Genomic DNA, 27,226 nt, shown 5'->3' on the forward strand with positions numbered 1-27,226 from the left:
CCTTCCCCTGTCTTGGCAGGCAACGGTTTGCACTTACTGAATTCATTTTGGTGCAGCTCTTCCCTGATTGAAGCGAAGGGTACAAACACGGGCGCCGAGCTGCGCACCCTCACTGCTAACGCAGCGGAAGCCAAAGAAAGGCTTACTGCTCCACTTTCCACGTCTCCAGAGGCCCTTCAGGCTTGTGTTGCTCCTCAGGAACCTCAGGGATGAGGACCCACGTCCAGGCTCCCTTGAGGGCCGCCCGCCCTGCCTGCTCCCGCCACAGCCCGCGTCGCTCCCCCCTCCCCGCGCGGAAGCTAAGCAGGGCCGGGCCCGGCCGGCGCGCGGAGGGGGGACCCACACGGCGACGCCCGCCCGCCCTCCGCGGCCGCCCCTCCCCTCCCCTCCCCGCGCGCCGCCACATGGCGCGGGCGGAGCTGCCGGGCCGGGCCGGGCCGGGCCGCGGCGGGCGCAGGCGCAGCGCTCGCGTCGGCGCCATGGCCGGCGGGGGGCCGCGCCCGGCGGCGCTGCTCGGCGCCCTCGCCTGCCTCTGCCTCCTGGCCCGGGCCCCGGCCGCGGCCTCGGGCTTCAGGAAGAGGGGACCCAGCGTGACAGCCAAGGTGACTGCCGCGGCGCGGCGGCTGCGCGGCCGTTTCGCGGCGTCGCGGGCGTTTCGGGCCGTGGCCGCGGCGTCGGGCTTGGCGGCTGCGCGGCGTGGCCGCCTGCGGCCGCTGCGGGCGGCGCCCCCGGGTCTCGGTGCGCGCGGGCTCCGCGCCGTCTGCGGGGCGGCGCCGGCTTTCCTTTCCTTTCCTTTCCTTCTTCCCGTCATGGAATAACCGCTGCACGTTGCAAGTAACAGTAGAGGTTTGTGTAAAACACAACGACCGATTTTCTTTAAGAGTTTTTGGTGAAGAATCTGACCGGGAGTTTTTGGAGATGCAGGCGTGCTCTGCTGAGGGGACCAGACTCCAGGATCTACATGCTCACTGACCTCGCAAAGAACTGTGAAAAATGGCTTAAAAGAAGAGGGTTTCTCTCTGCGAATGTGACACCTAGGGCTCCCGTATCTGCGTGCAGGATTTCCTGCCAGAAGCACGCACAGGCACATTGCACAGTATGTAATCGGGAAGCCCAGAGCTTTCCAAAAGCGCCGACCGCCTGGTGCAGGTACGTGGAGCGCTAGCAGGAGCAGCGTGTGCTGCGTTTGCGAGGGCAGGGTGAGCCCCAGGAGCGCCGCTTGGAAACGCGGAGTGGGCCGGTAGCTTTGCCCCGCGTGGTGCAGCGCTTGGCTTGGGTTTGCCCTGTGTGACTGACTCCGCTCTGTAAAGCGTTTGGTGACCTGACCCAGGAGTGCTGTCTGGTAGCCCCAGTTGCGTTGCCCGAGGCTGGTACATTGCAGGCAGTCCTACCTGGAAGTGCAAGCTGTGTTGAGAAATCCTAGGCACGCAGTAGCCCCTGCTTCGATAGGCCTGGCCGCAAAACTCAGCGAGGTATGTCTACAAAGTCGTGAAGCAATCAATGAAACCGTGCTCTTAATACTTTGGGAGTCACACATGGAAGAAGTACGTTGTTTGGTGCCAAGGAAGTGGATGAAGTGTAGCAAAAGGAATTTTATTTTCTTTATGTTCGTTATAATGTTATCCAGAAGTTCAGCAGTCACAGCCACGTGGAAGATCAAGAAATGGTAGAAATGTTTAGCAGGAGAGCGTGAAAGAGGCATTCATATTGGAGAGAGACTATGGTCATTTATTATCGTTATTGGAGTAACTTCTTAGAGTTGCAGACAAGTAATATTTGGTCGAGTGCCACAAGGAACAACAAATACCACGTCGTAGGAATACATATTGCTGTTTCTTAGAAGTTTTAATAATCTTTACGTAACTTTCTCTGAACTTCAAAATGCCTTGTTTCCTGACAGCTGCTCCTATTTTCTGTAGTCACTGGAACATTTTTGCTTGTTCAAATATGCATTGATATGTTCTGAACTATATTAAAATGCTTTTAAACTAATTTGTCTTTTTTCAAGTACTCTTTTTAGCAGTGTCTACGTTGAAGATTTTAGACAATGAGCTATCTAATGTAGCCTGGTTATATCTCTGGACAGTTCTGAATTCATATTTAGGAGGACAACCTCATGCTTTAGCAATAAGATTTTACTCTCATTGTTTGATGATTGAATGAAATTTTGGCTTTCATATATAATTACATACGCTGTAATGCCTAGAACAATGAAGATCAAGAGTGGACAGCAAACTCTCTTTTTTGGGAAGTGTCTGTACTATAGTTCCTTGAAATTGTTCATGATGCTGGAATAGCAACATTGTTCTTCGTTATTTTCATATTTCGTCTTTTCCATATTGTTTCATACAGTGCCTTCTAAATATATGCATAGCTGGAAAAAAGCTTCTTGAACCTTACCTACAATCTTGTGACAGAACAGTCCCACAGAGCACTTAAAAGGGATAAGAATCAAAACATATAAGTGCCAGGTCTCATGCATATTCTGCATAATCTGAAGTCAGTAGCTCTGAGAAGATTTTTCTTAAGCAGCACCTTCAGCAGTTGAAGGATTCAGTTAACATAGACCAGCCAAAGGTTGTTTCTTACCATTTCAAGTTTTCAAAAGGCTTGCCTTTTTGTTGTGCTCATATTTGTATCACTTTTGTTTTCTTCACAAAAACATCCAGGTCTTCTTTGATGTGAAGATTGGAGACAGAGATGTTGGCAGAATTGTAATTGGATTGTTTGGAAAAGTTGTCCCAAAGACAGTGGAGAACTTCATTGTGCTGGCAACTGGAGAAGTATGTGGTTTTTCTCTCACTATGTACTCAAGTTTGGTCTGGGAAGTAAATGTTTGTTAAATGCTGTTTCAGGTGTGAACTGTCAGTCTTAATTCAGTGGAATTGGTGAGGGAGAGAGCCGTCCCAGAGGCTGTGCTGTCTTGTGTGCATCCCTAAAGCCTTGCAGTTTTATTTGCAAAATGTGAATATGAGCTACTGGACGTCACCTCAGTCTACCCCTAGCTTGCAGATCTAGCAGGCAGAAGTACTGCGATCAGTGCATCAAAGTGCTGAATAATACCTGCTCTGTGCCAGCACAGCCCACCTGTATTTCAGTTTAATTTGTTTCTGATCAGTGTTTATCTCAGGTTGTGGTATATTCTGAGAGACAATGACCATTCACAGCATGTGCTTATTCCCATAAAACTGTGTAGGACTGGGTGTTATATTCACTTAAAAACTATTTCCTTTTCTTAGAGAGGATATGGATACAAAGGAAGTAAATTTCATCGTGTGATCAAAGACTTCATGATTCAAGGAGGGGACTTTACTGTTGGAGATGGATCAGGAGGTAACATGCTCAGTATCTTCCAGCTTCCCTTTCTGTTGCACCTTTGAATGTTTACTGAAAAGATGGGTGAAACAGTATTGCCGCTCTTTCTTTCAACTAAAATAAATGAAGAAAACATTTCTTTGAGAAGCATCCAAAATAGTTCTAAGCCTCTTGGCGTATTAGCTGCAAATACTTGGATTACCAGATTATCTGTATACTTAGGGATTCCCCTGTCCTCAATTTTTGCAGATAGATCTTTTCTGTCTATTTCTGCTCTGGCTGTGTGCTTCTACTCCTTCCCCCTGGTACTCATTGCATCTGTACGTGAACCAACTCGAATTATCCAGCAGAAAACTAATCTGGATGGAAACAGTGACAAGCGTAGAGGGAAGGCAAGGAGGGAGGGCACACACTGTCCTCTCCGTTCAGCTCACCCAGCTTGGTCGAGCTCTCTGAAGTGTGCTAAGGGAAGGAATTTCAAAGCAGCTGTAGAGAAATTAGAAAGCGAGGGTTGTGCCCTCCCTTTTTTTCTCTTAATAAATTTAAAATCATAAACTTACCTTTGGTCTGACTCGCTATACCTAGCTTCTGGCCATTTATATCACTTCTTTCTCTTGAGCTTCCAGAAAACCAGTTCAGCCAGAAGGCACTTTGGAGGGCATGCCCAGCGCAGCATCTCTTGCCTTGCATGCGTTCTGGCGTCTGATTTCCTCTCTGCCTTTACAACCACGTTCTTTGGGTGCTACGATTTGAACTTTCCGCATACAATGTTAGCGACTTCCCCATTGGGACAGAAGGGAAACACGCGCAGCACATGCGTTTCCTTGCAGTTTAAACAATGGGGAAGGCTAAAACACTGAAGCCGCAGTTTAGCGTTAAAGGTAGGCAGTGTGCGTTTGCCTGCTGATACCTTGGGGTAGTATCTGGCGGGGTGCTGGGAACAGTGCCTTACTGTGTTAGGCACTGTACAAATAAAGAACGAGACAGCCTTCTCCTTTCAAAATTATGGTAGTTTAAACATGACTCTCATGTTTTTTCTTCTAAATTATTTTAGGAACGTTGAAATCCTTATGTAATATTTATACAATTCCACACTGACTCTTTTAAGCTAACTTTCATTTGGTCTCTGTATTTCTAAACATGTCTAAAGCAATTTCATGTACTAGAGAAAAAAAATCTATAAAACTACGTATTAAAATTGTCACAAAGCATGGTTACCTTATTTGAATGGCCTTAATTACCTAATTTAAATTTGCTGAACAGGGCAAAGTATAGTATTATTCAGTGGTGTATGTAAGCAGGACCTTTGCAGATACTCGGCTTACTTCTTAAACTCAGAGGCTAAAGGATAATCAGCTTTAAATATTTCCTCATTATAGCTGGTGTTTTAGCTTTTTTTGTTCTTTCCTCTACGTACAAAGTACTTTTAGTTATGGATCACTGAGGATCTAGCAATGACGGTTATGGTGCTGCATTTACTCAGCCTCTGAATCTTCTCAATTCCTGAATTTATGCTTAATTTTTTCCATTTTGAACAAAAAGATTTCTTTTATTATTTATTTAAGTTTGCTTTATTATTTTGTGTCCTAGGAAGGAGTATCTATGGAGAAAGATTTCCAGATGAGAACTTTAAACTCAAACACTATGGAATTGGATGGGTTAGCATGGCTAATTCTGGCCCAGATACTAACGGATCCCAGTTCTTCATCAGTGTGACAAAGCCTTCCTGGTTGGATGGAAAACATGTAGTATTTGGTAAAGTCCTTGATGGAATGGTGAGTTAAAATATAGTGGTAAGATTACTCCAGGAAAATCAGGACAAATCTCAGAGTATTACATCTCTGTGGATGTAATTTATCATACCGTAGTCATTCAAAACGGTTTATTGTTTGTTATCTAACATGGACAAGATAGAAAATGTATGTGAAGTGCTTAAACTACAACAGAAATGGCAAGTGGTGATTACAGAAATGGAAACTTTAATCATCCCTTTTGCTTTCAGATTTCTTGTTTTTAGACTACTAAGCATCAAAATCAACACTGACACCTTTACATACTAAATATTGGATAAATTCAGGTCTGTCTTTCACTATGAAATAATTTATTTCCACAAGCTAAAATCTAGCTTTGTAACATGTGCTAGTTGTGGGTAACACTTTCACAGTTTGGTCTTCTAGAAGATGTGAAGTATACAAATGCATATATTTAGATCTGTTTAAAAAGAAAAAAAAAAGACTTATAACCAGCATCCTCAGAATGTACAGCTGCAAACTGAATAAATATTTGATTGCAGTAGAGGAACAGAATTTCAGTTTAAGAAATCGTACTTCCAGCTGACTGTACTTGTACTAATCTGGTTTTCCCTTTAACTTACTCCCTTAATCGATGTTGAAATGAATGGGGAAAATATGACTTGTTGCATTGATCAAATCTATGAGGAGTTTGAAAGCCTCATCAAATCAAAACTCTTCCCTTGCCCCACACCCTTCATATTGAATTCAGTTCTCATCGGCTACAGTAGTAATTAAAAAATGTTGAGGAGAGTTTTAGGCCAGAGGTATATTAATTAGCAATTACCTAAAGCCAGATACTGGAGAGCATGGTGCCTACTTGTACCATCTGGGCATAGGTTATGTGAGAGTAACGGGAGTCATCAGACACAATTATTCTGTATGATCAGAAAAAAAACTTACTGCTTATCCTTTATGATGTGTAGATTCAATTGCTGCTCAAAGATCACAGGTAGACTTCGTGTTTGCTGGGTTGATCATTTGAAAGGATATTTTCAATTGTTCCTTTCTAACATTTTTACTGGCTGGAAGCGTTTTCAGAAGGGCCTGCAGCCTTCCATGTTAGTGCTGTCAACTGCGTGCCAGTTGCGGAGTGGCACAATTTATAGCATGGAAAGACGACGTCTGTGGGAACTCAACATGGTAAAGGTCTTTGTTCAGAAGTTGCTTAAAAATAAACAAATAAACGCTAAGAGCATTTAGTTATTTACCTGGTATTGGATTTGAGCCGCTGGAGTTTCCTTGGCTAACCTGAACTCTCTTTTAAACAGTCTGTGGTGCACTCGATAGAGCTTCAGCAAACAGATGAACATGATCGCCCCCTTCAAGACTGCGTGATTGTGAACAGTGGCAAAATAGCTGTAAAGGAACCATTTGTAGTGGAAGTAGGTGACTGGTGAGGCTAAAAACCAGAATAGGAAATAAAATGTAGTCATTCTTCTTTCAGGCCTAAGTTTTGGACTGATCTCAATTATCCATTGACTTTTTTCCTCAAAACATACGAGACTATATTTAGACAATACTTAACATCTGCCAAATACATAAAACTTGAAGTTCATATCCCACTAAATCCTAGAACTTGCAGAAAAATTCTTACCTGAAAAATTTCAAAATATTTCTATTTTTTCAAAGGTTTTGAATTGAAGTCATTTTGTTTTCTTTAGAAATTTTACAATATCTGTTACTGCTATTTTATCTGATAACATTTTCTGTGAGAATATCTGCATTTTTTAAGATTCCTGTAAAAAGTAAAATATTGAAATGTTTTGAAAAAACACTCTTGATTTCAAATAAATACTTAATAAAGAGCTGCTTTTTTGCAAAAGGGCTTTTTTTCAGTTGATTCAATAAATGATGTAAGGGTGCTGCTTTCGAAGAAATAAAAGAGCAGGGGTGGCAAATCTCTCTGATCTTAATGTGTCAGATAAAGCCCCTACTGTCTTTCAATAAAAGACTGTATTCAGATACAATACTGTAATCAAGATAGAGCAGCTTAATTTATTGGTAAATAAAATGGTTGGTTAGAAAATGATTTAAAAACCCCTTGTTTTACAGCACAAAGCATTTTATAACACATAACTAATACCATCTAAGATGCAGCTCCAAAACACTAACTAAAAGCTTCGTTGTGTGCTCGAGATGTGTCTTTAAGTTCATTGTTTTTGTTAGGCTACTTAAATACCCTTTACCTTACTTCTAAATTGGTAGCGTTTAAACAAGTTCAGTATAAGATACCACTTAGACAACTGTACTACATTTTTTTTAAAAAACATGTTAATATTTTTCAGGAAAGAGATGCAGATTTTTTCCCATGAGTTTGCAGTGTTTTAAAAATTCAAGATAGAAGAGCTAATTCCTAGATCTGGTAATGGATTCACCCACCTGCAAAGTGGGTAGCACGACACTTACTTACCTTTTAAGAGGACACTGTCCTGAAGCTCACGCGAGATGACCTGTGGGGGAAGTGAGTACTGCAGAGAGGGGCCCTAGTCACCCAGCCCACAGCTTGTAAGTACCTGCTGCCCCCCCACCCCCAAGGGAACAGGAAGACACTGGGGGGCAGGGATTTACCTGGGGTGATTTGCCGTTGCAGCACTGCTTCTGCTGGTTCACCATGCACAGCCCCAGGGCAAAGGGAAGTACTGACACTTTTTGCAAAGAACTGTGGAAGGATTACTCTCCTCTTCAAAACGCAGCAAGAGGAATGGAGAAAGCCTCCAAATTTGCTTAGTACTAGGCAATCAGGCTTCAATTTTATCCATGTTCAGGTCGTGCTGTTTTTTTTCCCCTAACGTTCATTTTAAAAGTCACTAAAAAGCTGCACTCTGGAAGCAAGAGCAAGAATGGCATGTTCTCTCTCATCCCTGCAGCTTTGCACTAGTAGCTAAAGCTCGTTCCTGAAGGTTGATCGCTCAGAGGGTAGAGGGCTGAATAAGGCTGAGATCACTGGTGTCCTTTCTAAATAGGTCCCAACCACCCCCAAGCACCTTTAAAACAGATTACACAGGAGGAGGCAACTCTTGCTTCTCCAGCATCAGGTTTGTGTTAGCACCCAGCTTTGCCATTACTTCTTTTGCACAACTTCCCCTTCTTCTGTTTAATGCAGTGAATTGTTGGCTATCCACCTACACTGAAAAATGTTTTCCTTTTTTTTCCAAGATACAAAATTGTATAAATCTTCAGATAGCATAGTGCTGAGAGTCCTAAAGGAGCAGACACCCAAGTATTTTCTCATGCTTCATATGGAGATGTGAGTACCACCTCTGATAGCACAATGTCTGAGAAATGTCTTATTTGAACAGATACGCACACAAAGTACATTCATTTTCTAGTAATTTATTTTGTAATGTTCAGTAACACACAAATTTCCAGTTAAATCTGAACATATATATGCATTTTAGTTTATTATTTTACTACTTAATCTTGCTTCAGCTTACCACAAAATCATATGCACTGATTCATAAAATGTTAAGATATGGAACACAGTCTGCAAGTTGACTTGAAGAGTAAACATGCACACACATAAGATGTCATAACTGAATGAGATTCATAAATGCCATGTAAAAATCTGGTAGATAAAATCCTTTAGATGAAGTCTAGACAACTTCCTGGAAGAGAGCTACGTATTTCAAAACATACAAGCCTGTTTTCCAATAGAAACTCTCCATATACATGCATTGGCTCTTTTCCAACCTAATATTAAGGAGCAGTTTTTAAAATAACTTAAGAAAAACGAACAAAATACTTTTAAGTTACTTTCCATTTTTTTTCTTGCTTTTAAAATCACTTCTTTGCAATCTCTCACATACTCTGTTCAGTGCCAGCACTTTCTGTCCACTGCCAGCAATGGGTAATGTGCTGGGTAAAATCCTAGTGCACAAAGGTTTAGTGTAATTTATGACAGAAATCCAGAAATAATTAGTAAAACTTTCAATTCTTTTCAAAGTTTAGTGTAATTCAGTGTATGACTTACTTCAGCTTTTAGTGTTAAATAGAGCACGTCTAGAGATAAGGTTTAAATAACTTCAGTACTGTTGCTTCCATATCTTTTTTTTTTTTAAAAAAAAAAAAAGCAGCAGTTATGACACTGATTTTTACCATAAAAAGATATAACGCTTGAATTTCAACTGAGGCTGTCCCTCTTGTGAGCATAATTATCACATTTCAGAATTTTATTCCCATTAATTCCATTGAACATGACTTGGAGACTTGCTTCAGCTTCTTCTAGCCATATGCCACTTCTACCTGGGCAGTAGATGAGGATAAAATATTCCGTGCAGAATGCCTTCTATAACTACATTTGGAAAGTCATCTGAAAAAAACCCAAACAAACAAACAAAACTTGCTTTCTTACCTATGTCAATACAATCTAAATGTTTTTGTGGAACTTAACAAGGCAAGGCCCAGCATAATTTAGGTTATTGCATCACTCAACTGTTTACCCATGTTGGGGATGTGCTATTAGTAATGCTGTTTCAGCACTAAAGCCACTTTAGTATAGCACTGGGCATTGCATGAATGCGCTGCCAGATTTGTAGTTTATTGATTTAAAGGGATGCTCTAATACTTAATGCTGCTAGGCTCCAGCTCTTTATCTGAATCTTTTCTCACAAGGAAGATGGATTACAGTGGCAATTCAATTTCTAACAAAATCTCAATATACTTGAAGGAATTCCAAGATTGCTACTGGGAATACTTCAGAGCTGTTTTTCCATTGTGGTTTACAGCAGTGTTTAGACTGAGCAGACTTGAGGATGCCTGTGCCATCAGAGATGATCATTTGAGACAGGAAAATTTTAGACCGTGTAATCAACATAAAATGTCACATATGTTACATAAAGTCATCCTATAATATATCAGAAAGAGAAAAAACTCTATTCTCACCACAGATAGAGCGGAAACTGACACTTTTCATGTTAAATTTACCATGAAAGAATTACCCAAGGAAAGACAGCAATAGATCCACACAGAGGAAAGGCAGGATGTACATTACTGAAGGGAAAACATTTTTCAAATGCACCAGCTCCTGCCTTCTTAATGAAGGGGTTACTTTAATCACCAGGCATTAACATTAAAAATGGCTGATCTGATCTTATGATCTTAAAATAGCCAAAGAAATGGGTTTGCCTAGAAGATGTACATATATATATATATATATATATATATACACACACACACACATTCACACACACATATACGAATAAACAGACTGTATCTTGTACAGAACTTCCCACTCCAATCAAATCTTTCCTTCAGCTACTAGCCTATGGGATAGTCAGAAAGAGTGAGATGCAGCTTCCATTAAAATCGTAAGATACTTGATAAATTAGATCACCTAATACAGGTGGGAATTAAGTTTTGCCCCTAGTCCTGCTAAAACCACTTTGAAGGTAAAAATATTGAGCAGTAAGTAGATCAGGACTCAACAAGAAAACAATTTTTTTGGCTTATAGGTGTTAAAACTAGCAGGTATTAATAAAGTGATTCTATGGTATTAAAGATTTTGCAAACAGATTTTAAGGATGATGTTATGACTGAATCTCCACCACAAACAATACATGCATATTTCTCCCCAATTTCTGATAGTAAGTCATTATAAATTGCTCATTAATATTTTGAATCCAATAATGATTTCTGAAGTCCTGCAAGCTCAGCTAACCCAAATCGCTCTGCTAGACTAACCCTGTGCTATTGTCATTAATGGTATTAAAAATACACTTTGTAAGAGCAATCAGATGGTTTCAGGCTAAATTAAATGCTGATGTTTCAGAAACCTGTTTTTACTGGTTCTTCTGTAATATATAGGACAAACAGTGTATATGGGAAAATGAATATTGATTAAAAAAATGAAACAAGTTTACAGCACCAGATTTACTGTGAGGCTTTGTTGCTTAAAAAAAAATCAAGCATATAAATTTAATTTTAATGTACAAATACACTGAAATGCAGTCTCACAGATCCCCTACATGGATTAAAGAATCAGCAGAACAATTTTCAACCAAATGACAGGAAATCTGAGATTACACTATTCAACTCCTGAGGCATGATGCATCATTTTAGATTTTTTCTTCATTTTTCTTCAAAACAGAATGTTATTGGTCTTTTGCGTTTTATTAAAAAAGAAATGGCTGCCTTACACAAAAGATGTGTTCAAGTGCACAGCTGTTACGAAAAAAAGTGAATCTGAAAAAAAATCAATGCTATTTGTAACTACTATTTTTGAAAAATTCTGTTGCAACACAACAATGCTAAAGTAATGGCAGCACAGTATTTTGTAAAGACAACACTCAAAGAGTGAAAATTTTTTCCTCACTGTACTGTTATGTCCCACGAACATCTATTTTCTTTCACTACAAACCCCACAACTGCACAATTTCTTTTTTTATTGGAAAATGTTAACATTGGCATTCCTGTGTCCCGGAGAGATTAACTCCGCTTCTGATCTAAACGACTCTCACAATTTGACTTCTTCAAAGAGTAAATGCAATGAACAGTTATTTGATAATGGACATGCACTTTTGGTCATAGTTTGAACAACTATGACTACTTTTTAAAAAGGAATCAGAACCTATGGAAGTATCAGAGAAAATTTTAGAAGACTCATTTATCTTTTTTCTGTGCTGTGAACTGAAAAAAAAAAAAGCAAAATTCAAGCGAGTGGTAAAATGCTAAAATTTAGCCAGTATAAAAGCCTTTTTTCTTTATAACCAGACTGAGCCAACACAGAATAACATCTATACTTACAGCTTGATTCCCCCTGCCCCCCCTTTTTAAGGCTGAAATTCACATTCTAGTTTGTCTTGATTTATAAAAGAGTAAGTTAAATAACTTGCAAGTGAATTTATTTTTTTACGGTCTTCCAAAGATAAGGAAGAACATTCACCTGCTGTATGAAATTCTAGACACTGTGTGTCAAATGCAAAAAGAAAGCCTTAGCAAAGGCCTGAAGAGCCCGTTGTTTTAGATATTTAAACATGTCACACGTTACAAGCAGCATTTATTTTTGATTCAAAGTAAAGAACAACTTAAAAGGAACAGTTACAAAATTCATTATAAAGTTCCTAATGAATTCAATAAAAGGAATTTTAGCCATACTAAGAATACACATTAGGGAAGAAAGAAATACTGTTGCAGAACTGCCAAATCTTGAAAAGAAGTCATACAGCAAAACCTTAGTGTGGGCTGGAAACTTTAAGTGCTATCTTCATGTTTCAGGCTAACTGTATGTAAAATCTGTTTCATCTCTCTCAGGAATAGTATGAAATGAAAGATGTTGACCATTTACACCCTACTCTGGAGGAATTCACGTTTGTAATTAAAAGGGATGTTAAACTTTATTAAGAGTGAGACATACAACGTTGCTAACTCTAAATATTAGCATCGCAGCATGGTGCAAACTTTCAGACAGAAGGAACTGCGTAGGTGCGCCGGTGTTAGTGCTGCAGCTTGGGTGAGCAGTAGCCTTGGGAGGTGACCCTTCCCACCACCTCCAGGCACAGCACTTCGGTGCTTTGGTCTTGTGCTTTGCTTTCCCACCTCAAACAGGTGCCCAGCCACCTGGGCAGGCTAAAGCTAGTTCAAAGTGTAAAAACAAGTGAGCAACCCAAAACCTGGAACGTATCTAGTGCGGACTGCAGTGACGCAGGTCCTCTGCACCGACTGTTTCACTCTATACCTGGGACTTCAAATTCAGTAGGACTCCAGAGCTCAACCCTGTTGGGCCATTCTACTTGCTAACGTGGACACAGCCTGCAACAGACACTAACCTCCAAATACATGCTCTCCCAGTCCGTGTGGCTTTGAAGAAAAGCTTGAAAATGTGGAGGAAGTACACATCACTGGCTCAGAAACTACAAGCCAACACCTGTCCTTTCCTCAAATTACTCTTCGAAGTGCTGTGATTTTCAAGGCAGCTCAAGAACCTGACTCTTGATTTCAACCACAGCATTTTGTAAAATCAAGTAAAATCCCACATTTGAAAGTCTTAATTTACAGCTCTAGGAAAAAATTCTCCTATGGAATTGTATCCAGAGATATAAAAAAATCTAGAAACAAAAACATTTTGAATGCAAAATATAGAAGTAGTAACGGTTCTATCAAGTAAAACGATAAATCCAAGTAGAAGGCACTACTAGAAATAGTATTTTCTTCACATATTTAATTCTAGAAAGAAGATAGAGAATAAGCTCTATGTGTATTCATAATGCAAAGAAATGAGAACTTAAAAAAAAAAAGTTGATTATAAGCTATTTCAAACACTCTTTTGAAGCATGTATTAAGAGATGAAGGCTAACATGAATGTCCAGTGAACCCATCAATTACACTTAAAGTATACATTCTTTTTTTTTTTTTCTAAAGCGCTCTAGAGGTTATAAATGATAAGAAATAGTAATAATCCAAATGGAAATACAAACATGCTTGCAGTAAATCGACTGGTGTTTAGGGAAAAAGCACTTACAAAGGACTGGGCCTCTTAGTTCAAATGCTTCAGGCAAAACAGCCCAGAGGGTCAACAACAAAAAAAGAAAAGCAATGTTCTTAGTCTTTTGATTTGAATTCTCAGTAGATTTGACTGAGAAAATAACTGGGGGAAAAAATCCATCCTTTTATAAATCATCCATTCTACTTAAGGTTTCAGCAGTCTCTTACGTAAGAACTATGGCTTTATTGACAGGTTATTAGATTTTGGACGGGTGTCATTTGACTAGGCCTATATTAATAATAATGTGGTTTATGTGGTGCAGGGTCAGATCAGTAAAATGCTGTTAACAGATGACAGGTTTGATTACCGTTGGCTTTAGGCAAGACATATGGATCCCTTAGGAACAGCAGCACAGGCTGGTGGGACAGTTTGCTGGAAAGGTCAAGAACAGGGATGTCAGTATCAAGGGACAATAAACAGAATATTCTACAAACTAGCTTTGATAAAGCGAGGTGATCAAGCTGCTCGAGAGCAGTGTCAGCGCGTTTCAGCACACCGGGGCTGTCAAGAGGAGCACACCCCATTTCCAGGGAGCAACACTCGCCGTTCCTCAGCCCCAAAGTGAAACCATCAATGTGAAACCTGAGGTAAACAGGTCACGTTGTGGTGGGGCAGCCTGCAGCCAGCTCTGAGTCTTCCTCACCCCCGTTTGCGCTGTGGTACTCAGCATAATGCAGGCTACCTCACCAACGGGAAACCTCAGCGCTATCTGCTCCTCTGTCTGCATATACTTGTGAGGTCGTGCAACCAAGTGTATACAGAGCTCCACTGAACGCACAGAGAAAACCCAGACTCCTAATTCCTTCTGATAGACCTTGCTACAAACAATACACTACAATGAGTGGAAACGTTCATAGACAACATCCTACTACGGTTTTATAAGAACTTTCTCAATACATGATGCATGCTCAGTTCATATGAAAAGTGGATCTAGTAAAGCTGATGAAATCAGCCACAATATTTAACAAATATACCTAGTTTTAAGGCTAAACTAATATTATGTTTAAAACTACAAGGAACAAAAACAGGAAACACCAATAATTTCAAGTAGTTTATTAATCTAACATCCTAAAAAGAACAGGAATCAAGCTCACCTTGATTCTTCTGATTCTGTTTCATCAAATGAGCTGCAATTAAAGCAAGAGGAAACTTTGATTACAATAAAATTAACTTAATAAGCAAAAAAAAAAAAAAAGAAAAAAAAAAGAAAAAGAAAATTCCTTTAACAACCACCAAAGGGAGCATTCTTTTTCTGGTCAGTGGCTGCATAATGTGACATGATTAAATGAATGTGAAAGACCTTATCATTCTGCAGCCACTGCTTGGAAGTGGCAGCATCCATTCACTATAATAAACTCACATGCATACATATCTATCTATATATGCAGTGCTAGGATATAATTCCACTGAGGGTATTGGTTGACATCATAAACTACAAGTAAAAACTTGTAGTCTTGTCTGCTAGCTTGTCTCTAGATCACTAAAAAGTGAATATTTAGATTTGGGGGAGCTTTTTTGTTTTTTTTTTGGACAGTAAGGACAAAACATTTAAGTTTCATTCCAGTACTGAAAGTGGGATGACTGACAATATTACATAGACTGCATATGGAGTATATTTGCTATGATATGAACATTTTCAAAACCATTGTATAAGTGTGTTATACGTAGAATAATTCCTGCAGATCTTTAACATTAGCTGTACTAAAAGTGAACAATAATTTCCAAGCTTGATCTTACTATCTGCTTTTGAAACAACGTCAAGAATCTGCAGAAAAATCATGGCCTGTATGTAGACCTAAATTACCCTTTGCAAGGTTACCTGTTTAAGGATGTAGAAAATGATTTAAAGCTGTACTGAATTTCCTTTGCGTTCTTGCATCTTACCAAAAGGCAGGTGCAGATTTACTCCCACATAGGAAAAACTAGATCTTCCCTCCAACCCGTTCTCAGCTCTCTGCACACCGCTGTGCTTCCAATGTGGTTCCACCGCTCAGCAATGCAACCGTCCTGGTAACACTTCTGCTTTAATGGTGACGACAGGTGCATCAGAGCGGTAGACGTCTGAAAGACTCTAGAGACCACTCTGGGCCGTAGACAACTCTAAGTTAAGGAGGACCTCAAAATCATTTATAGCTTCCTCCATTCTCCTCCTGAGTGTGAATTCTCTGCTGTTAATGCACAGGAACTCCCCAAAAGCAGGAAAGGGACACATCATTTTCTTGGGAACAAGCTCTGACAACACTGCTGGCCTTGCCAACTACATCAGCTTGTCTAGTAAAAGAGATTATTCTCCCTACAAACGTTACACCTGTACATATAAGAGTTTCTGGTTACGGTATTTGGGGAATTTCTGTTATCCTTACACTAATCATAACCATACTTGGATTCCTTTCTTCTGCCCTGATCAAGAACCCTTCCCAGAGGAAGTGCAACATGGCCACTGAGGCAGATGTTACCAAAGAGATGAAAGACACCATTTCCAAACACACATGGGTGGTCAAAGATGGCTGCAGAATAAATTTCTATTTCATCCAAATACTAATAAGCAGAAAACATACACACACAAAGGCTTTCTATGAAATTGTAGTGAGTTTTTATGAATATCTTTGAAAACTCCTTTCAACAGATACTCCAAGATCTACAAAAACCCAATTTTTCTCATCTAAACTCTCCTTTGCTTTCCAAGAACATTACATTAAATCTCACTAGTGTCTCTGAACAGACTAAATTTATTTTACCACCTTTTGGGGATATATAAACATACTTAACATGACCCTAATGCCCATTTATTTTACCGTGTAAGAGTTGGCAGCAAGACCATTTTAAGTCAATGCAATTGCATCAGCACTGAATGGATATGGGCCTTTTGGCTTCAATATATTTTTCAGTAAATGAGCGCTTACCCACAGCTTTCTGCTTTTGGCAGAGTAGGTACATGGCGAACATTCAGGAAATCAAGAAATATTTTAGGGAGTTCTTCATTCTCTAAAATGACTGTCTGTAATAAAAAAGGGACAATAAGAAAACCAAGATTTTTTCGTATTTTAAATATCACACACTTGAGCACACTTCTGCTCAAGCTAGCGAAACACTTCTCACTTGCAACACCTGTTCAATTCTTCTCCAATATTTTTCACTTATTGGAGTGCTTCATTTCAATTGAGAAACCACAATTTTTAATGAATCACATCAAAAACATTCAGCTCATGCTACTATGTTCTTAGACTATGGGAGATATTTTCATGTGTCATCACCAGTGACAAGCTAGATGCATCTCATGCAGAGATGTCTGATTCTGAAAGTAAAGTACTGACACACTCATTTGTGAATAAAATTCTGTTTATGCAAAACATAAAATAAAGCAGCTACAGCTCAGTGCTTTCACATACACCTCCCAGAAGATTCCTGTCTGGCACATCAGGGAAAAAAGGAAATCTTTAGTTTTTACAATTTTATTAATGCATGCGTAAGTAAATGCTAACAAGGTAAACTGTTTACTTGGCTTGACAGATCAGCTTACAATATACTCCTTACACCTACGCTGCCACCCCTAACGACAGAGCTCTCAAAGAGCTGCTGTCTCTCTAGACCCGCCACGTTCTTCCAGAGCAGTAACATAATGGTTGGACTCGCTCTTCTTTCTTTTTTCACTGATGAGATGATTCTATGATGTTAAGTAAATTAATTAGCAGTATAATTACTTAAACATACATAGCAATTAATGAGATGGTTCGGCACGCATTTGTCATGAAAGAATGACTTTTAAAGAAAAGGATAGATCCCTGACAGTTTTATAGAAGCAGCCCCCAAATCATTGCTGATCTTTAATTTTCACATAAAACAGACAAAATAGTTTATAAATTCAACCAATGACTCACTGAAAGATTCAATCCCTACTTACTTGTTCATGCTGCAATAGTCTCAGAGCACACACAGATCTACGTAGCTGTTTGAGTACAGTACTTCACAGATAAATGAAAGCCACACGCTTTTTCCTAAATAGCTTTCCTTCACTGAGGCCTGATCATAGACCGAATGTGTGTACAGAAGAGGCTTTACTGAATTCATAAATTACTAGTTAATCGAAACTGCTTGCACAAGTAAAGCTATCCACATAGAGAAGCAACAAGAACGGTAACGGCTCCTCTGCTTACATTCAGGAGATAACTTAAACCTGCACGCGTATTCTTTCACATCGTAGTATCACTAAGAAGATGCAGTAGTATGTGGAGGATAATAGAATCACAAAAAAATTTACGTTGGAAGCAACTTCTAGAGGTCACCTAGTCCAACCTGCTCAAATCAGTCTAACTCCAAGGTTCAATAGCCAACAGCTTGGTTATCTGTGTAATGAAAACAGTGTGACAATTACCTAAAATGTCTATGGACTTAAAGAGAGAAATAAATTTTAAAACGGAAGTATTTGGAAATCGGTTTCCTTTTTTATATTATAGTCCCAACTCTGAATTCGGTGGCTACATTTCTTCAACAGCAGCTGAGGTCACCACTATCAAGCTGAAAAAAAAGGAAGAACACGCAGCAGCGCAGAGCTTCTGAACTGCTGTATTGTAGATTTTAACGGCTATGTCAACTCCTGCGGAAGAAACAGGAACGTCTGAAATGTAGGCAAGTGTTAAGCCTTTCAGTTCACCTCTATACGAGGATGCTGCATTACATGCCACCTCATTTGCATTCTGTGAAATCAGCACTCTGCTGCTGCAAAATTCATCTTGTTCTGCATTCAAGATATGCATAAAAGGGGGGTGCATATTCAGAGGGTGCGCGCACTGCGTAACAATGCCAGACAAAACCACCTCCCTGATAACATGCAACGGAGAACTACAAACAAGTTGTATAAAGATGCGTTAAGGGCATCCCACACTTCGTGCAACCTCACGCTTCTTGACAGCTTCTTCCACAAGCTGAGCTGTCAGCTGAGGCTGCTGAGCAGAACAGCGGTTGCGGGCGAAGAACAGAAGGATACGTCACTGTGCAAAAAGAAATAGCCCCGACAAGGCTAACAAACCTCTCTGTTGCTCTTTCCGCCCACTCCAGATTAGTATCTCATTATGCTGTGCACCGAGTCAGCTCAAACCCTGCCAACCAGCTAAAGCTTATCTGCCTAATATCTGCCCTGATATTAGCAAAAAAATTGTACTAAAACATTTAAGGAAATGGCATCTATTTCAGAGTCCTCTCTAAGTAGTTTGTTAATTGTTAATTCCTCTATGTGATGATCAGTAAACCTGAAAATGTAGAGTTTGCAAAAAAGCAAAAGCAATTTTGCACAGCACTGTATTTGCACCCTGCCTCTGCTAATGTGGAATCTGTCATTTCCAGGATTTCATGAAGGGAGGTATGACTGCACTGAACATGGGAAGATTTTCCCATTAATGTAATGCAATATGGATTTTAAGGAATTTAAAAAAAGAAAAAAAAAAGACACAGGTTAATTATACTAATTCAGGGTCAAATTATCTGCCTCCATTGGCTTCAATGGAAAAGGGCCAGCAGATAATCCAGCCCTTCAATTTACACACTAGAAAATGAAGGAAAAGAGAAAAAATAGGGACAACAAAAGAACAGCCACACTGCATTAGCTGTGTATGTCTAGCCGTATTTCCCACCACTAGTAGGAGAACAGACACGAGGGGAAAAACAGAAGTATTCTCAAGTTCATATTCTTTCGTTCAGTAAATACTCTTAAGTTAGAAAGAAAAGCGATCATAATTGGTTTAATTTACCTAGAACAAAGGATATCACCACATATTTTTGAGTTCTGACAAAAAATTTTAAGAAATGCGTATTTTGCAAACTTTGTCTTTAAATAACAGCTAAGCAGAAAATGAACCGGCAGGTGAACCTCTAAGCCACTATTACTTGTGATGCAGTGTGCTCAAATGTAGCCTTGGCTCAAGTAAGTAAAGGACATTGCCTTGTAAACATGACTACTGCCTACAATGTTCTGCAGTAAGGAACTTAGAAGATATATTTTCAAAGAAATGAAAACTTACAATTAGTCTATTAGTAATGTGGTTTTCGAGTGCATCTGATTTCTACCAAGATCATAGCAATGAGTTTCAAATGTGCATCCCCAGAGTGTTAAATAGGCTAATTTAAAAAAAAAGAACAGCATGCATATTTCCTTCCTAAAATAAAAAAAGAACTAAAACACCCAATACAGCCCCTAGCAAGTGATTTGGGAAGCAACTCCAGAAATACATTTTTCAAACTCATTGATTTCAGCTGAACTAGGAGCATAAGCACCATATTTTCTTAAAAAAAATCGTAAAGGGTGTTTATCCGTTACTGTCACACTTTAATGAACTACTGCATGCTTCAGAAAAAAAAGAAACCACACGGGAAAGCCTGATGTTTACATCAGCAGAAATGTCTTTTTCTTTGAAAGGGTGCAATTATTATTATGTAACACAAATCACTAAAATCCCAATTTTTCTACCTTATCAGTTTCATAAAATCATGTTCCCTAAGGACGTCATTGATTAGTTGCACATGTTCTTTCAGTGACATCCAAAATACTTAATTGTCGGTTATCTTTTCTCCTTCAGCCAGTAAAATATAGTCGCAAAATTGCAAAGGGACTTGTTCTGCCTTAACCTTAGCTAGATGCCATCATGCAGTGGAAAACAGTGCTAAAATATCACAGGATAATGCTCTCCAACAAGGGAGACATATAAACAGTATAATGATTTCCCACGAGTTTCCTTTTTAGAAAATTGTCACTAAAGCCAGGGTAAATGGTGACATATCTTCACAGAGGACACCGTGAAATCGAACACTGGCATTCTAGTTAGGTGCAAACCTACTCATCAGCCAATTATAACAGTAACTGAACATCTCGCTGAAAACTTGAACAAGACCACTTTGCTAACCTTAGGAGATCATGCCACAGGAATGCATTGTTTTCGGGGATTTTTTTTTTTTTTACTATTGTTATTGCTGTTTTTTAAAAAAATATTTTAAAATTCCTTTCGCATGATCATCTATCACACTTTCTCAAGGCTGCTGGAACACTCATCAGTGAAGGAGAAATGAAAGGGGGGAGCTAAGTTATAGTTTTTTTTTTTTTTTTTTTAGGCTCCTTGTAGTCTTTTCCATTCTGGTTCAGTTTGAAATGCCGTACTGTTAGGGTGAAGAAGTTCATGACAGTTTTTCCTCTCTTCACAGGGAAAGATGCTTCACAGAACCTAATTCAGTGGTGCAGCTAAAAATGGGGGAGAAGAAAATCAATATGTTCCAGCTACAGTAAGTAGGCTGGAGTGTCAGTCTCCACTGGGACCGAAACCCACATCTTTTAGAACACTTTAGAGTCTATATTCTTCTATTAACCTGCTTTCCTGCTGCTGCTTTACACAGTCCCAGGAAATGATAAAAAGGTTAGCAAAAGAACATATTAATGAAAATCCAAATAGAGTAGATGAAGGCACCAGACTTTTGAGAGTAAGCTTTCTTCTTTTCCAAAGAAGAAATAGCAGATACAATATAATGCTTTATATTACTCAGGGCAAGGAACAATAAAGTTCTTCTGCAGTGAGAATGTTGCACATCATCAGCAAGAAATATTTCTAAATACGTCACTTAAATTATCACAGTAAGGGCTCTCCGCTTTCCATTACCAGGTGAATTTGTAAGAACAAAAGAAGTATCAGCTAAACTCTGCATACGGACATAAGTAGTATGAAAACACACACACAGCGAAATAGAAGTGATGCTGTATAGGAAGTACCAGCCAGGTAATGCCCCTAAATCACAAACCACAGGAAAGTCAATAGTGCTGGGGGTGCCCTCTACACAGGGGAGCTTGAACAGAAACAAGATGCTGATGGTAAGTATTATATGCCAACATACTTACAAAGATCTATAAGATATTACCTGGAAGTTAATGACAGTAATTATAGCCACAGAAACGAAAGGCTGGACTTTGCGTAAAGTCGCAAACGTATAATAAATAAATAAATAGAAGGGAGCTGCACCCCCAAACCTCAAGACTGGAGAATAGTAGAAAAAGTCTCGCATCAACTATCAAACCAATTTATTATACTTTTGGTGAACTTAAGCTCACCAGATACCTCCTGTGTGACAAATACTTCTTTCACAACGTTCTCCAGCTGCACAGAGGATAAATGACTGCTGGAACTTCATTAAAGATATTCATAAAACTTGATGGCAGTGACTGTAAACTATTAGCATTTTCACTTAAGCCTTATCTAACCTAATTTTAGAGCACTTGACTCACTTTGATTTAAAAGTGCTACCAATTAAGTTTTGTGGTAGTAAGTACTTTAGTTAGAGAGTTACTTAATTATACATTTACAGTTAAGTTTACGCTTAACTACCAAGGGATGGGTCTGAAGCCAAGTATAACCCATTTGATGTGGAAAAAAAAAAAAAACAAAACAGCAAAATATAACAAAATATCACCAAAAAACATCTGGAAAACTGTGAATATAATGAAGTAGAAGCAAACAACGAATCTCTCTTCATAGAAAAATAGGATATTACCCCTTCTAAGATTAGAAACAATGTGCAACAGATCACATTTCCTTTGAAAACAAGAATTAAAGGTAGAAGCAGTCAATATAGTTTCCTGCGACACTGCTCAAAGGTTTCAAGGATAAGACAAAGCTGCAACCAAAATGAAAAAAATCAACAGAGCAAAAGGGAAAGAAGAGAAGCAGAAAGGCAGTATGAGTTAATGCTATGCAAAAAGATTAGCATGAACAAGAAAGGCTTTTAAAAATAATTAACAGGAAATGGTAGTACACTGAGGAAGCAGATCCATTAATGACAAAGACAGACACTGAAATAAAAGTTGATTTTAAAATCACTGAACAGAAGTGTTTTTTAAGAGTCAGTGGACCACTAGGAGAATGAACAATTAACAGGTAATTAAGTCTAAGTCAATAATGCTGCTGATACTAACCAGGTGCAGGAATACTTTAGACAATAATAGGTATAAATCAGTAGATCCAGACACATTCTAGGATGCTAAACTAAAGAAAATAGGTAGTTACGCCTGAAAGGTACAGGGGAAGAAAGTCTGGAAGAAAGCTACTGCACTGTTTTTTTAAAACACACAAAAAGGGGGAAAAAAGTAGGTAAAAGCAGAAGTTTAAGCTTGCAGCCCTCTCTTCTAAGCTTAAAGCAGCTAAATAGATAATCACATACAAATAAGCTGTAATAAAAAAAAATATTCTGGTTGCAAATTAGGACACCTGGGAAGTCTGGAAACCAGTAGGTTTTTGGTTTTCATGCAATCAGATACTGCCCTCTTCCCATACGCTGGTCTTTCTGCATTAGGCAGAAATCTAATTGAAAAAAAACCAAACTACACAGCAGTATCTGAGCAAGTAATTAAAGACACCCTCATAAATGCAAACTCTACCTTAGGGTGAACAAAGCTGTTATTGGAAACATCAGATCTAGATTTTCCAAACTTTCAATATATTTTTTAATCCTAACAGCATTCCTCTAAATTTGGGGGATTTGTGCATGTTTCTGTTTTTTTCAATAAGTGGTAACCCTTACAACATTCATCACTGCCAGATTTAAACTCTGAATCCTTAGTTTAAAACACATATTTCTTTTCTTTTTTTCCTTTTTTCTTTTTTTGTTTGTGGATCCTCATCAGAGAATGTCTCTAACTGAAGTCATGAAATACACAGAAGAGTGTTTGCCGTATTCATTCAGTTCAGTAACAAGTCAAGAGGACCACACGGTACTCCTCCAAAGGATCTTGCAGAAGAAATTGCTGAAGCAAAATGCTGTATAATGCATTGGTCATGGCTGCTTCTGAACCAGAAGACTGCGCCACAGCAAACAATGATTTTGAAAAAGACTACCAGGAGAGATCTGGGGATTTACCCCTGGCTAGTTGGTATAAGACAAGTTAGTAGCAACGACAGTAAGGAAGAGAACCAGCAGCACATCGATAAATACATTAGGTTAGCAAAAAATCACCGTGGTTCCTGTTAAGAGCTACGTTGTTTCAAAAGCTTATTTGAAACCCCTGAAAAGACAACCAAGCTCACAGATAAGGGTGACCCTGTTGATAGAGCCGATCTGCATTTCCAAAAGGCTTATTTTAACAAAATCCCTCACCCAAGGCTTTAAGGGAAACCAGGCAGACATGGTTCTTCCAAAGGTAAAAAAAAACCTGTTAGAAGTGAAGCATAAGGTAGGAGTACACAGCCCGTGCTCGCAACGGAGGGATGTCACCATCGGCACTGCTCAGAGATCTGTGTGGGACTGATGCTGTTCAGTGTGCTAACAAGCAGCACGGAAAATGAACTTAGCAATGAGGTAACAAAATTTGCCAACAATATCAATTACTTAGTAAAGAGAAGGGTCAATTGTGAAGAAATCAGGAAATATCTTACAGGACTCAATATATTACGGGAGATGAAATTGTACTTCAAATTCACTGAGACAAGTGTAAAGTGATGCATACGTGGAAAAAAGGAACACACGCAGTGACGCGTTTTGGGCTGAGCATTAGTGATCAGAGGACTGAGGTGCTTGGGGTTTCAACAGATCCAATAAATATTTGCTTTTTTAATTGTTACTGAATAATAAGCATATAAAAATGTTATCAGAAAGCATTAGAGAAGAAATCAACAAATTACTAGAAATTATAAAAAAAGTTACCTATTATTAAAAATCAGAAAATATTAAAAGAGGAACCACAACAAGAGGGAGAATATAATGCTATTCTCTAATTTCCTGGTTTGCCCACTACTTTGAACAGCGTGCACGGTTCAGATTCTTAGAAAGGACACTATGGGGCTGGAAGAGGGTCACAGCAGGACAACGAGGATTACCCAAAGCATGGAACAAGTTCCAGACTAAAAGAAAACCACCACCACCAAAAAAAATAAGCGAGGACTTTTCAGGCTGAAATAGCTGGCGGGGGGAGAGAAGAGGCATGCTTTAGGCCCTGCGAGCAGGCGCTGAAGTGGCAGGGGCAATGGAGGGGAGATGATCCAACCCTTCTCCCTCACTTTCAGCTGTGAAAAGTCTCACTTTAGAAATACGCCCATTAAAGACGCGTAAAGCCAAATAAAATTAGCACAAAGTAAGGATAAAACAGAAGGAACTTAATGGAAGGCAACAAACATTTTAAGAGATCTTAAAACATCACTTTGAAGCAAATAGCGCTTGTGTTCTTTTAGTCCTATTGCATAAAAATTATCTGAGAGCAAATACATCTCTAAATGTGAAATAAAAGTGAAAAAAAAGTATTTTTTTAATTTACTAAATGTTTTAAGTAGACAGGCTGAACAATATATTAAAATAATTCACAGCTCATTGAAAAATACTATTTGGTAGAGAATATTTTAGCTGCAAAATAACTACAGTGTTTTGTAAGTATTTTCATGTTTAACTTCCAGACATTAAAGCACATTCAAAATATCACTCTTTGCTTTACTCTTAATTACGCTGCATTTCAAAGAGGAGTTTGAAAAAATTGTTGCCTGTTTCCGTACAGAATTTTCCCCCCACTGACGTATTTTCTGTATGCTACGTTTACAACGCCTGTAAACGGTCAGTAATAAAGAAGAAAACCTATGAGCAAGCATGAAGAAAACGCTACGCTGAAGAGCGAAGCTGCAGCTTGCTATCCGGAGCGCCGAGAGCGGCAGCGGGACTCGCCAGCTCGCGGCGCGAGAGGGGCGCAGCAACGCAGCACCCCCGGCTCGCTCGGCCCCCCCGAGCCGCCCGCTGCACGAGCCCGATTCGAGGGCGCTGCAGCCCAGCCCGCTCTATTAACATGCGGACGTTGGACTGGACGTTGGATTTGTTGGCCGAATAACGTGGTTTTGGTCAAATAACGCAGCTTCAAATGAACTGAAAAAGCCCACAAAAATCCTAGAGCTCCAAGAAAGACTTAAGAACAGCTTGGAAATAAAATTTGTATCTATCTATTTTACTCCTTAAGAAAGAGGTCTCCTAGCTCTAATTCATAGTGCTGCCTTTGCTGGGAACAAGGAAGGGGCCAGGTGGTGGAGGAAGGCTGATAAAGCGAGCTGTGGAAGCAGCCTGGCTCGCCACAAGAACGACCATCTCACGCAAATGCCATGTCAAAACTCTAGAAATCACCCTCTTCTGAAGACCGTTTCCTCACGTACGTCGTTTGCGTAAGGCACTGTAACAAGAATGCTATTCAACTCTACAATAATTTTCTTGTTTCGTCTCCCTGATATTTTCTTGTCAGAGGTTTTGGGTCAGAGTAAACTCTTGAGAAATGATTCGATGTTCCCTTTGAAACTAATTAGATTAAGCAGCAGGTACCCGCTCCAGAGTCAGAACGGGAGAACGTCGAAAGCATGGGGAATTCACGGCACTTGGGGTTAATGAACTCGTTGGGTCATTTTTGCAGAGGTAAAGAAGGGGCAATCTAACAGACCAAATACACTTAGATTTGTATGCATTTTTAAAAAATCGTTTTTGAGACATGAGAGCCCATTCAGCAAAAAATGTGTTGTCAAATAAGAACTCTAGGCTAGTCTATTAGAATCTGCAATGTTGGAAGAGTAACTGTAAGGAAATCTGCGTGATTAATTTTAAAAACACAGAAGCCCGCATCAAATTTAATTGGCTTTTAAAAGAAAATACACTAATACTTGTTGCATCTGCAAGACATTTACTTATCTTTAGCAGCAAAATCAAGGGAAAAATCTGGTTTATTTTTTGCTGACTGATTAGTATATTAACAATTTACTCTGTGATACCGTAATTCTGGAGTTAATGAGGTGGCCGCTTACCCCAGGGCAAAAAAAGCATAAAATAAGTTTCAACCACTTGTAAACTTGGAAATGAGAGACACAGATGGTTTGAAGCAAACAGAAGTCAGTTGTAGCAGTACAGACAGACATCACAGGAATGGAACAAAAACATATTTGTTTTAATTTGTGAAAACAACTAGTTTTTTTTGTAGAATCATTATAACACAGAAAATCCCCTTTAGAAACATACAGCTTTTTCAGATCTTGTTAAATTAACTTCTGCTTATAATAATTCTTATGTTTAAAACATTTCCGTAGCTCCATGGGAGAATAAAACCCAATCAAATTATAACAACACTGTAATGCTGCTCAGACAGCATTAGCCATCGATTCAAACGCATGTATTTTCAGAAAAACTCACCACGGTTTGTTTTCTTCAGAAAAACTTTTTCTTTAAAAAAAAAAATCTACTTTGGATTCAAGCCAACAGATGAAAGGCAAAGATTCAATCTCTTCGTACTTCTGTATGCTACAGAACTATTTGAAACAAATGGCTGAGATGTAGTGACTTCTTACTGTATAGACATTATAAAAACTTAGCATTTCATGAATTAAACAAGTAAGTTCGAAGCCATATCAAAGAACAACAAAAGCTTGATCAGATGAAGCAGGACTTTTTTTTTTTTTTTTTTTTTTTTTTTTAACAATATGCACATTCAAATTAAATTTTTGATATATAAGTATGCTGTAAGAATTTTTTTTGTCAGTAGTCATAATTTATTTACACCAAAAAGGAAGAGAATATAAATTACACAAAGAAGAGCAAGACAGTTATAACTGAGTAAATTACTTTGTTTTTCCAAACACTATCAGAGCAGGGAGAAACTCAGGAC

General features: G+C 39.1%; 2 protein-coding genes across 4 annotated transcripts in view; one reads left to right on the forward strand and one right to left on the reverse strand.

The window, feature by feature from the left end:
* Positions 1 to 479: 479 nt before the first annotated feature.
* PPIC (peptidylprolyl isomerase C) lies at positions 480 to 6,806 on the forward strand. The gene is made up of 5 exons (XM_062599119.1): positions 480 to 602; positions 2,670 to 2,783; positions 3,240 to 3,333; positions 4,906 to 5,090; positions 6,377 to 6,806. Exons 1-5 carry the CDS (start codon positions 480 to 482, stop codon positions 6,503 to 6,505), a joined length of 645 nt encoding a protein of 214 aa, XP_062455103.1. The 3' UTR covers positions 6,506 to 6,806.
* A 1,619-nt stretch (positions 6,807 to 8,425) lies between these two features.
* Positions 8,426 to 27,226, reverse strand: part of SNX24 (sorting nexin 24) — an 86,316-nt gene continuing 67,515 nt past the window's right edge. For all 3 annotated transcript variants that reach the window (XM_062600303.1, XM_062600305.1, XM_062600304.1), the window contains 4 exons: positions 16,491 to 16,585; positions 14,682 to 14,714; positions 13,895 to 13,959; positions 8,426 to 9,417 (listed from right to left, as the gene is read on the reverse strand). In XM_062600303.1, coding sequence (XP_062456287.1) covers positions 9,347 to 9,417; positions 13,895 to 13,959; positions 14,682 to 14,714; positions 16,491 to 16,585 — 264 coding nt within the window. In that variant the 3' untranslated portion in view covers positions 8,426 to 9,346. The remainder of the gene's footprint in view (positions 9,418 to 13,894; positions 13,960 to 14,681; positions 14,715 to 16,490; positions 16,586 to 27,226) is intronic.

Source organism: Rhea pennata, chromosome Z (genome assembly GCF_028389875.1).
Source record: "Rhea pennata isolate bPtePen1 chromosome Z, bPtePen1.pri, whole genome shotgun sequence".
Lineage (NCBI taxonomy): Eukaryota > Metazoa > Chordata > Aves > Rheiformes > Rheidae > Rhea > Rhea pennata.

Coding starts and splice junctions, on each gene's coding strand:
- PPIC (XM_062599119.1), top strand. CDS start 480: ATGGCCGGCGGGGGGCCGCGCCCGGCGGCGCTGCTCGGCGCCCTCGCC. Junction 2,784..3,239: donor TTGTGCTGGCAACTGGAGAA/GTATGTGGTTTT, acceptor TCCTTTTCTTAG/AGAGGATATGGATACAAAGG. Junction 3,334..4,905: donor TGTTGGAGATGGATCAGGAG/GTAACATGCTCA, acceptor TTTGTGTCCTAG/GAAGGAGTATCTATGGAGAA.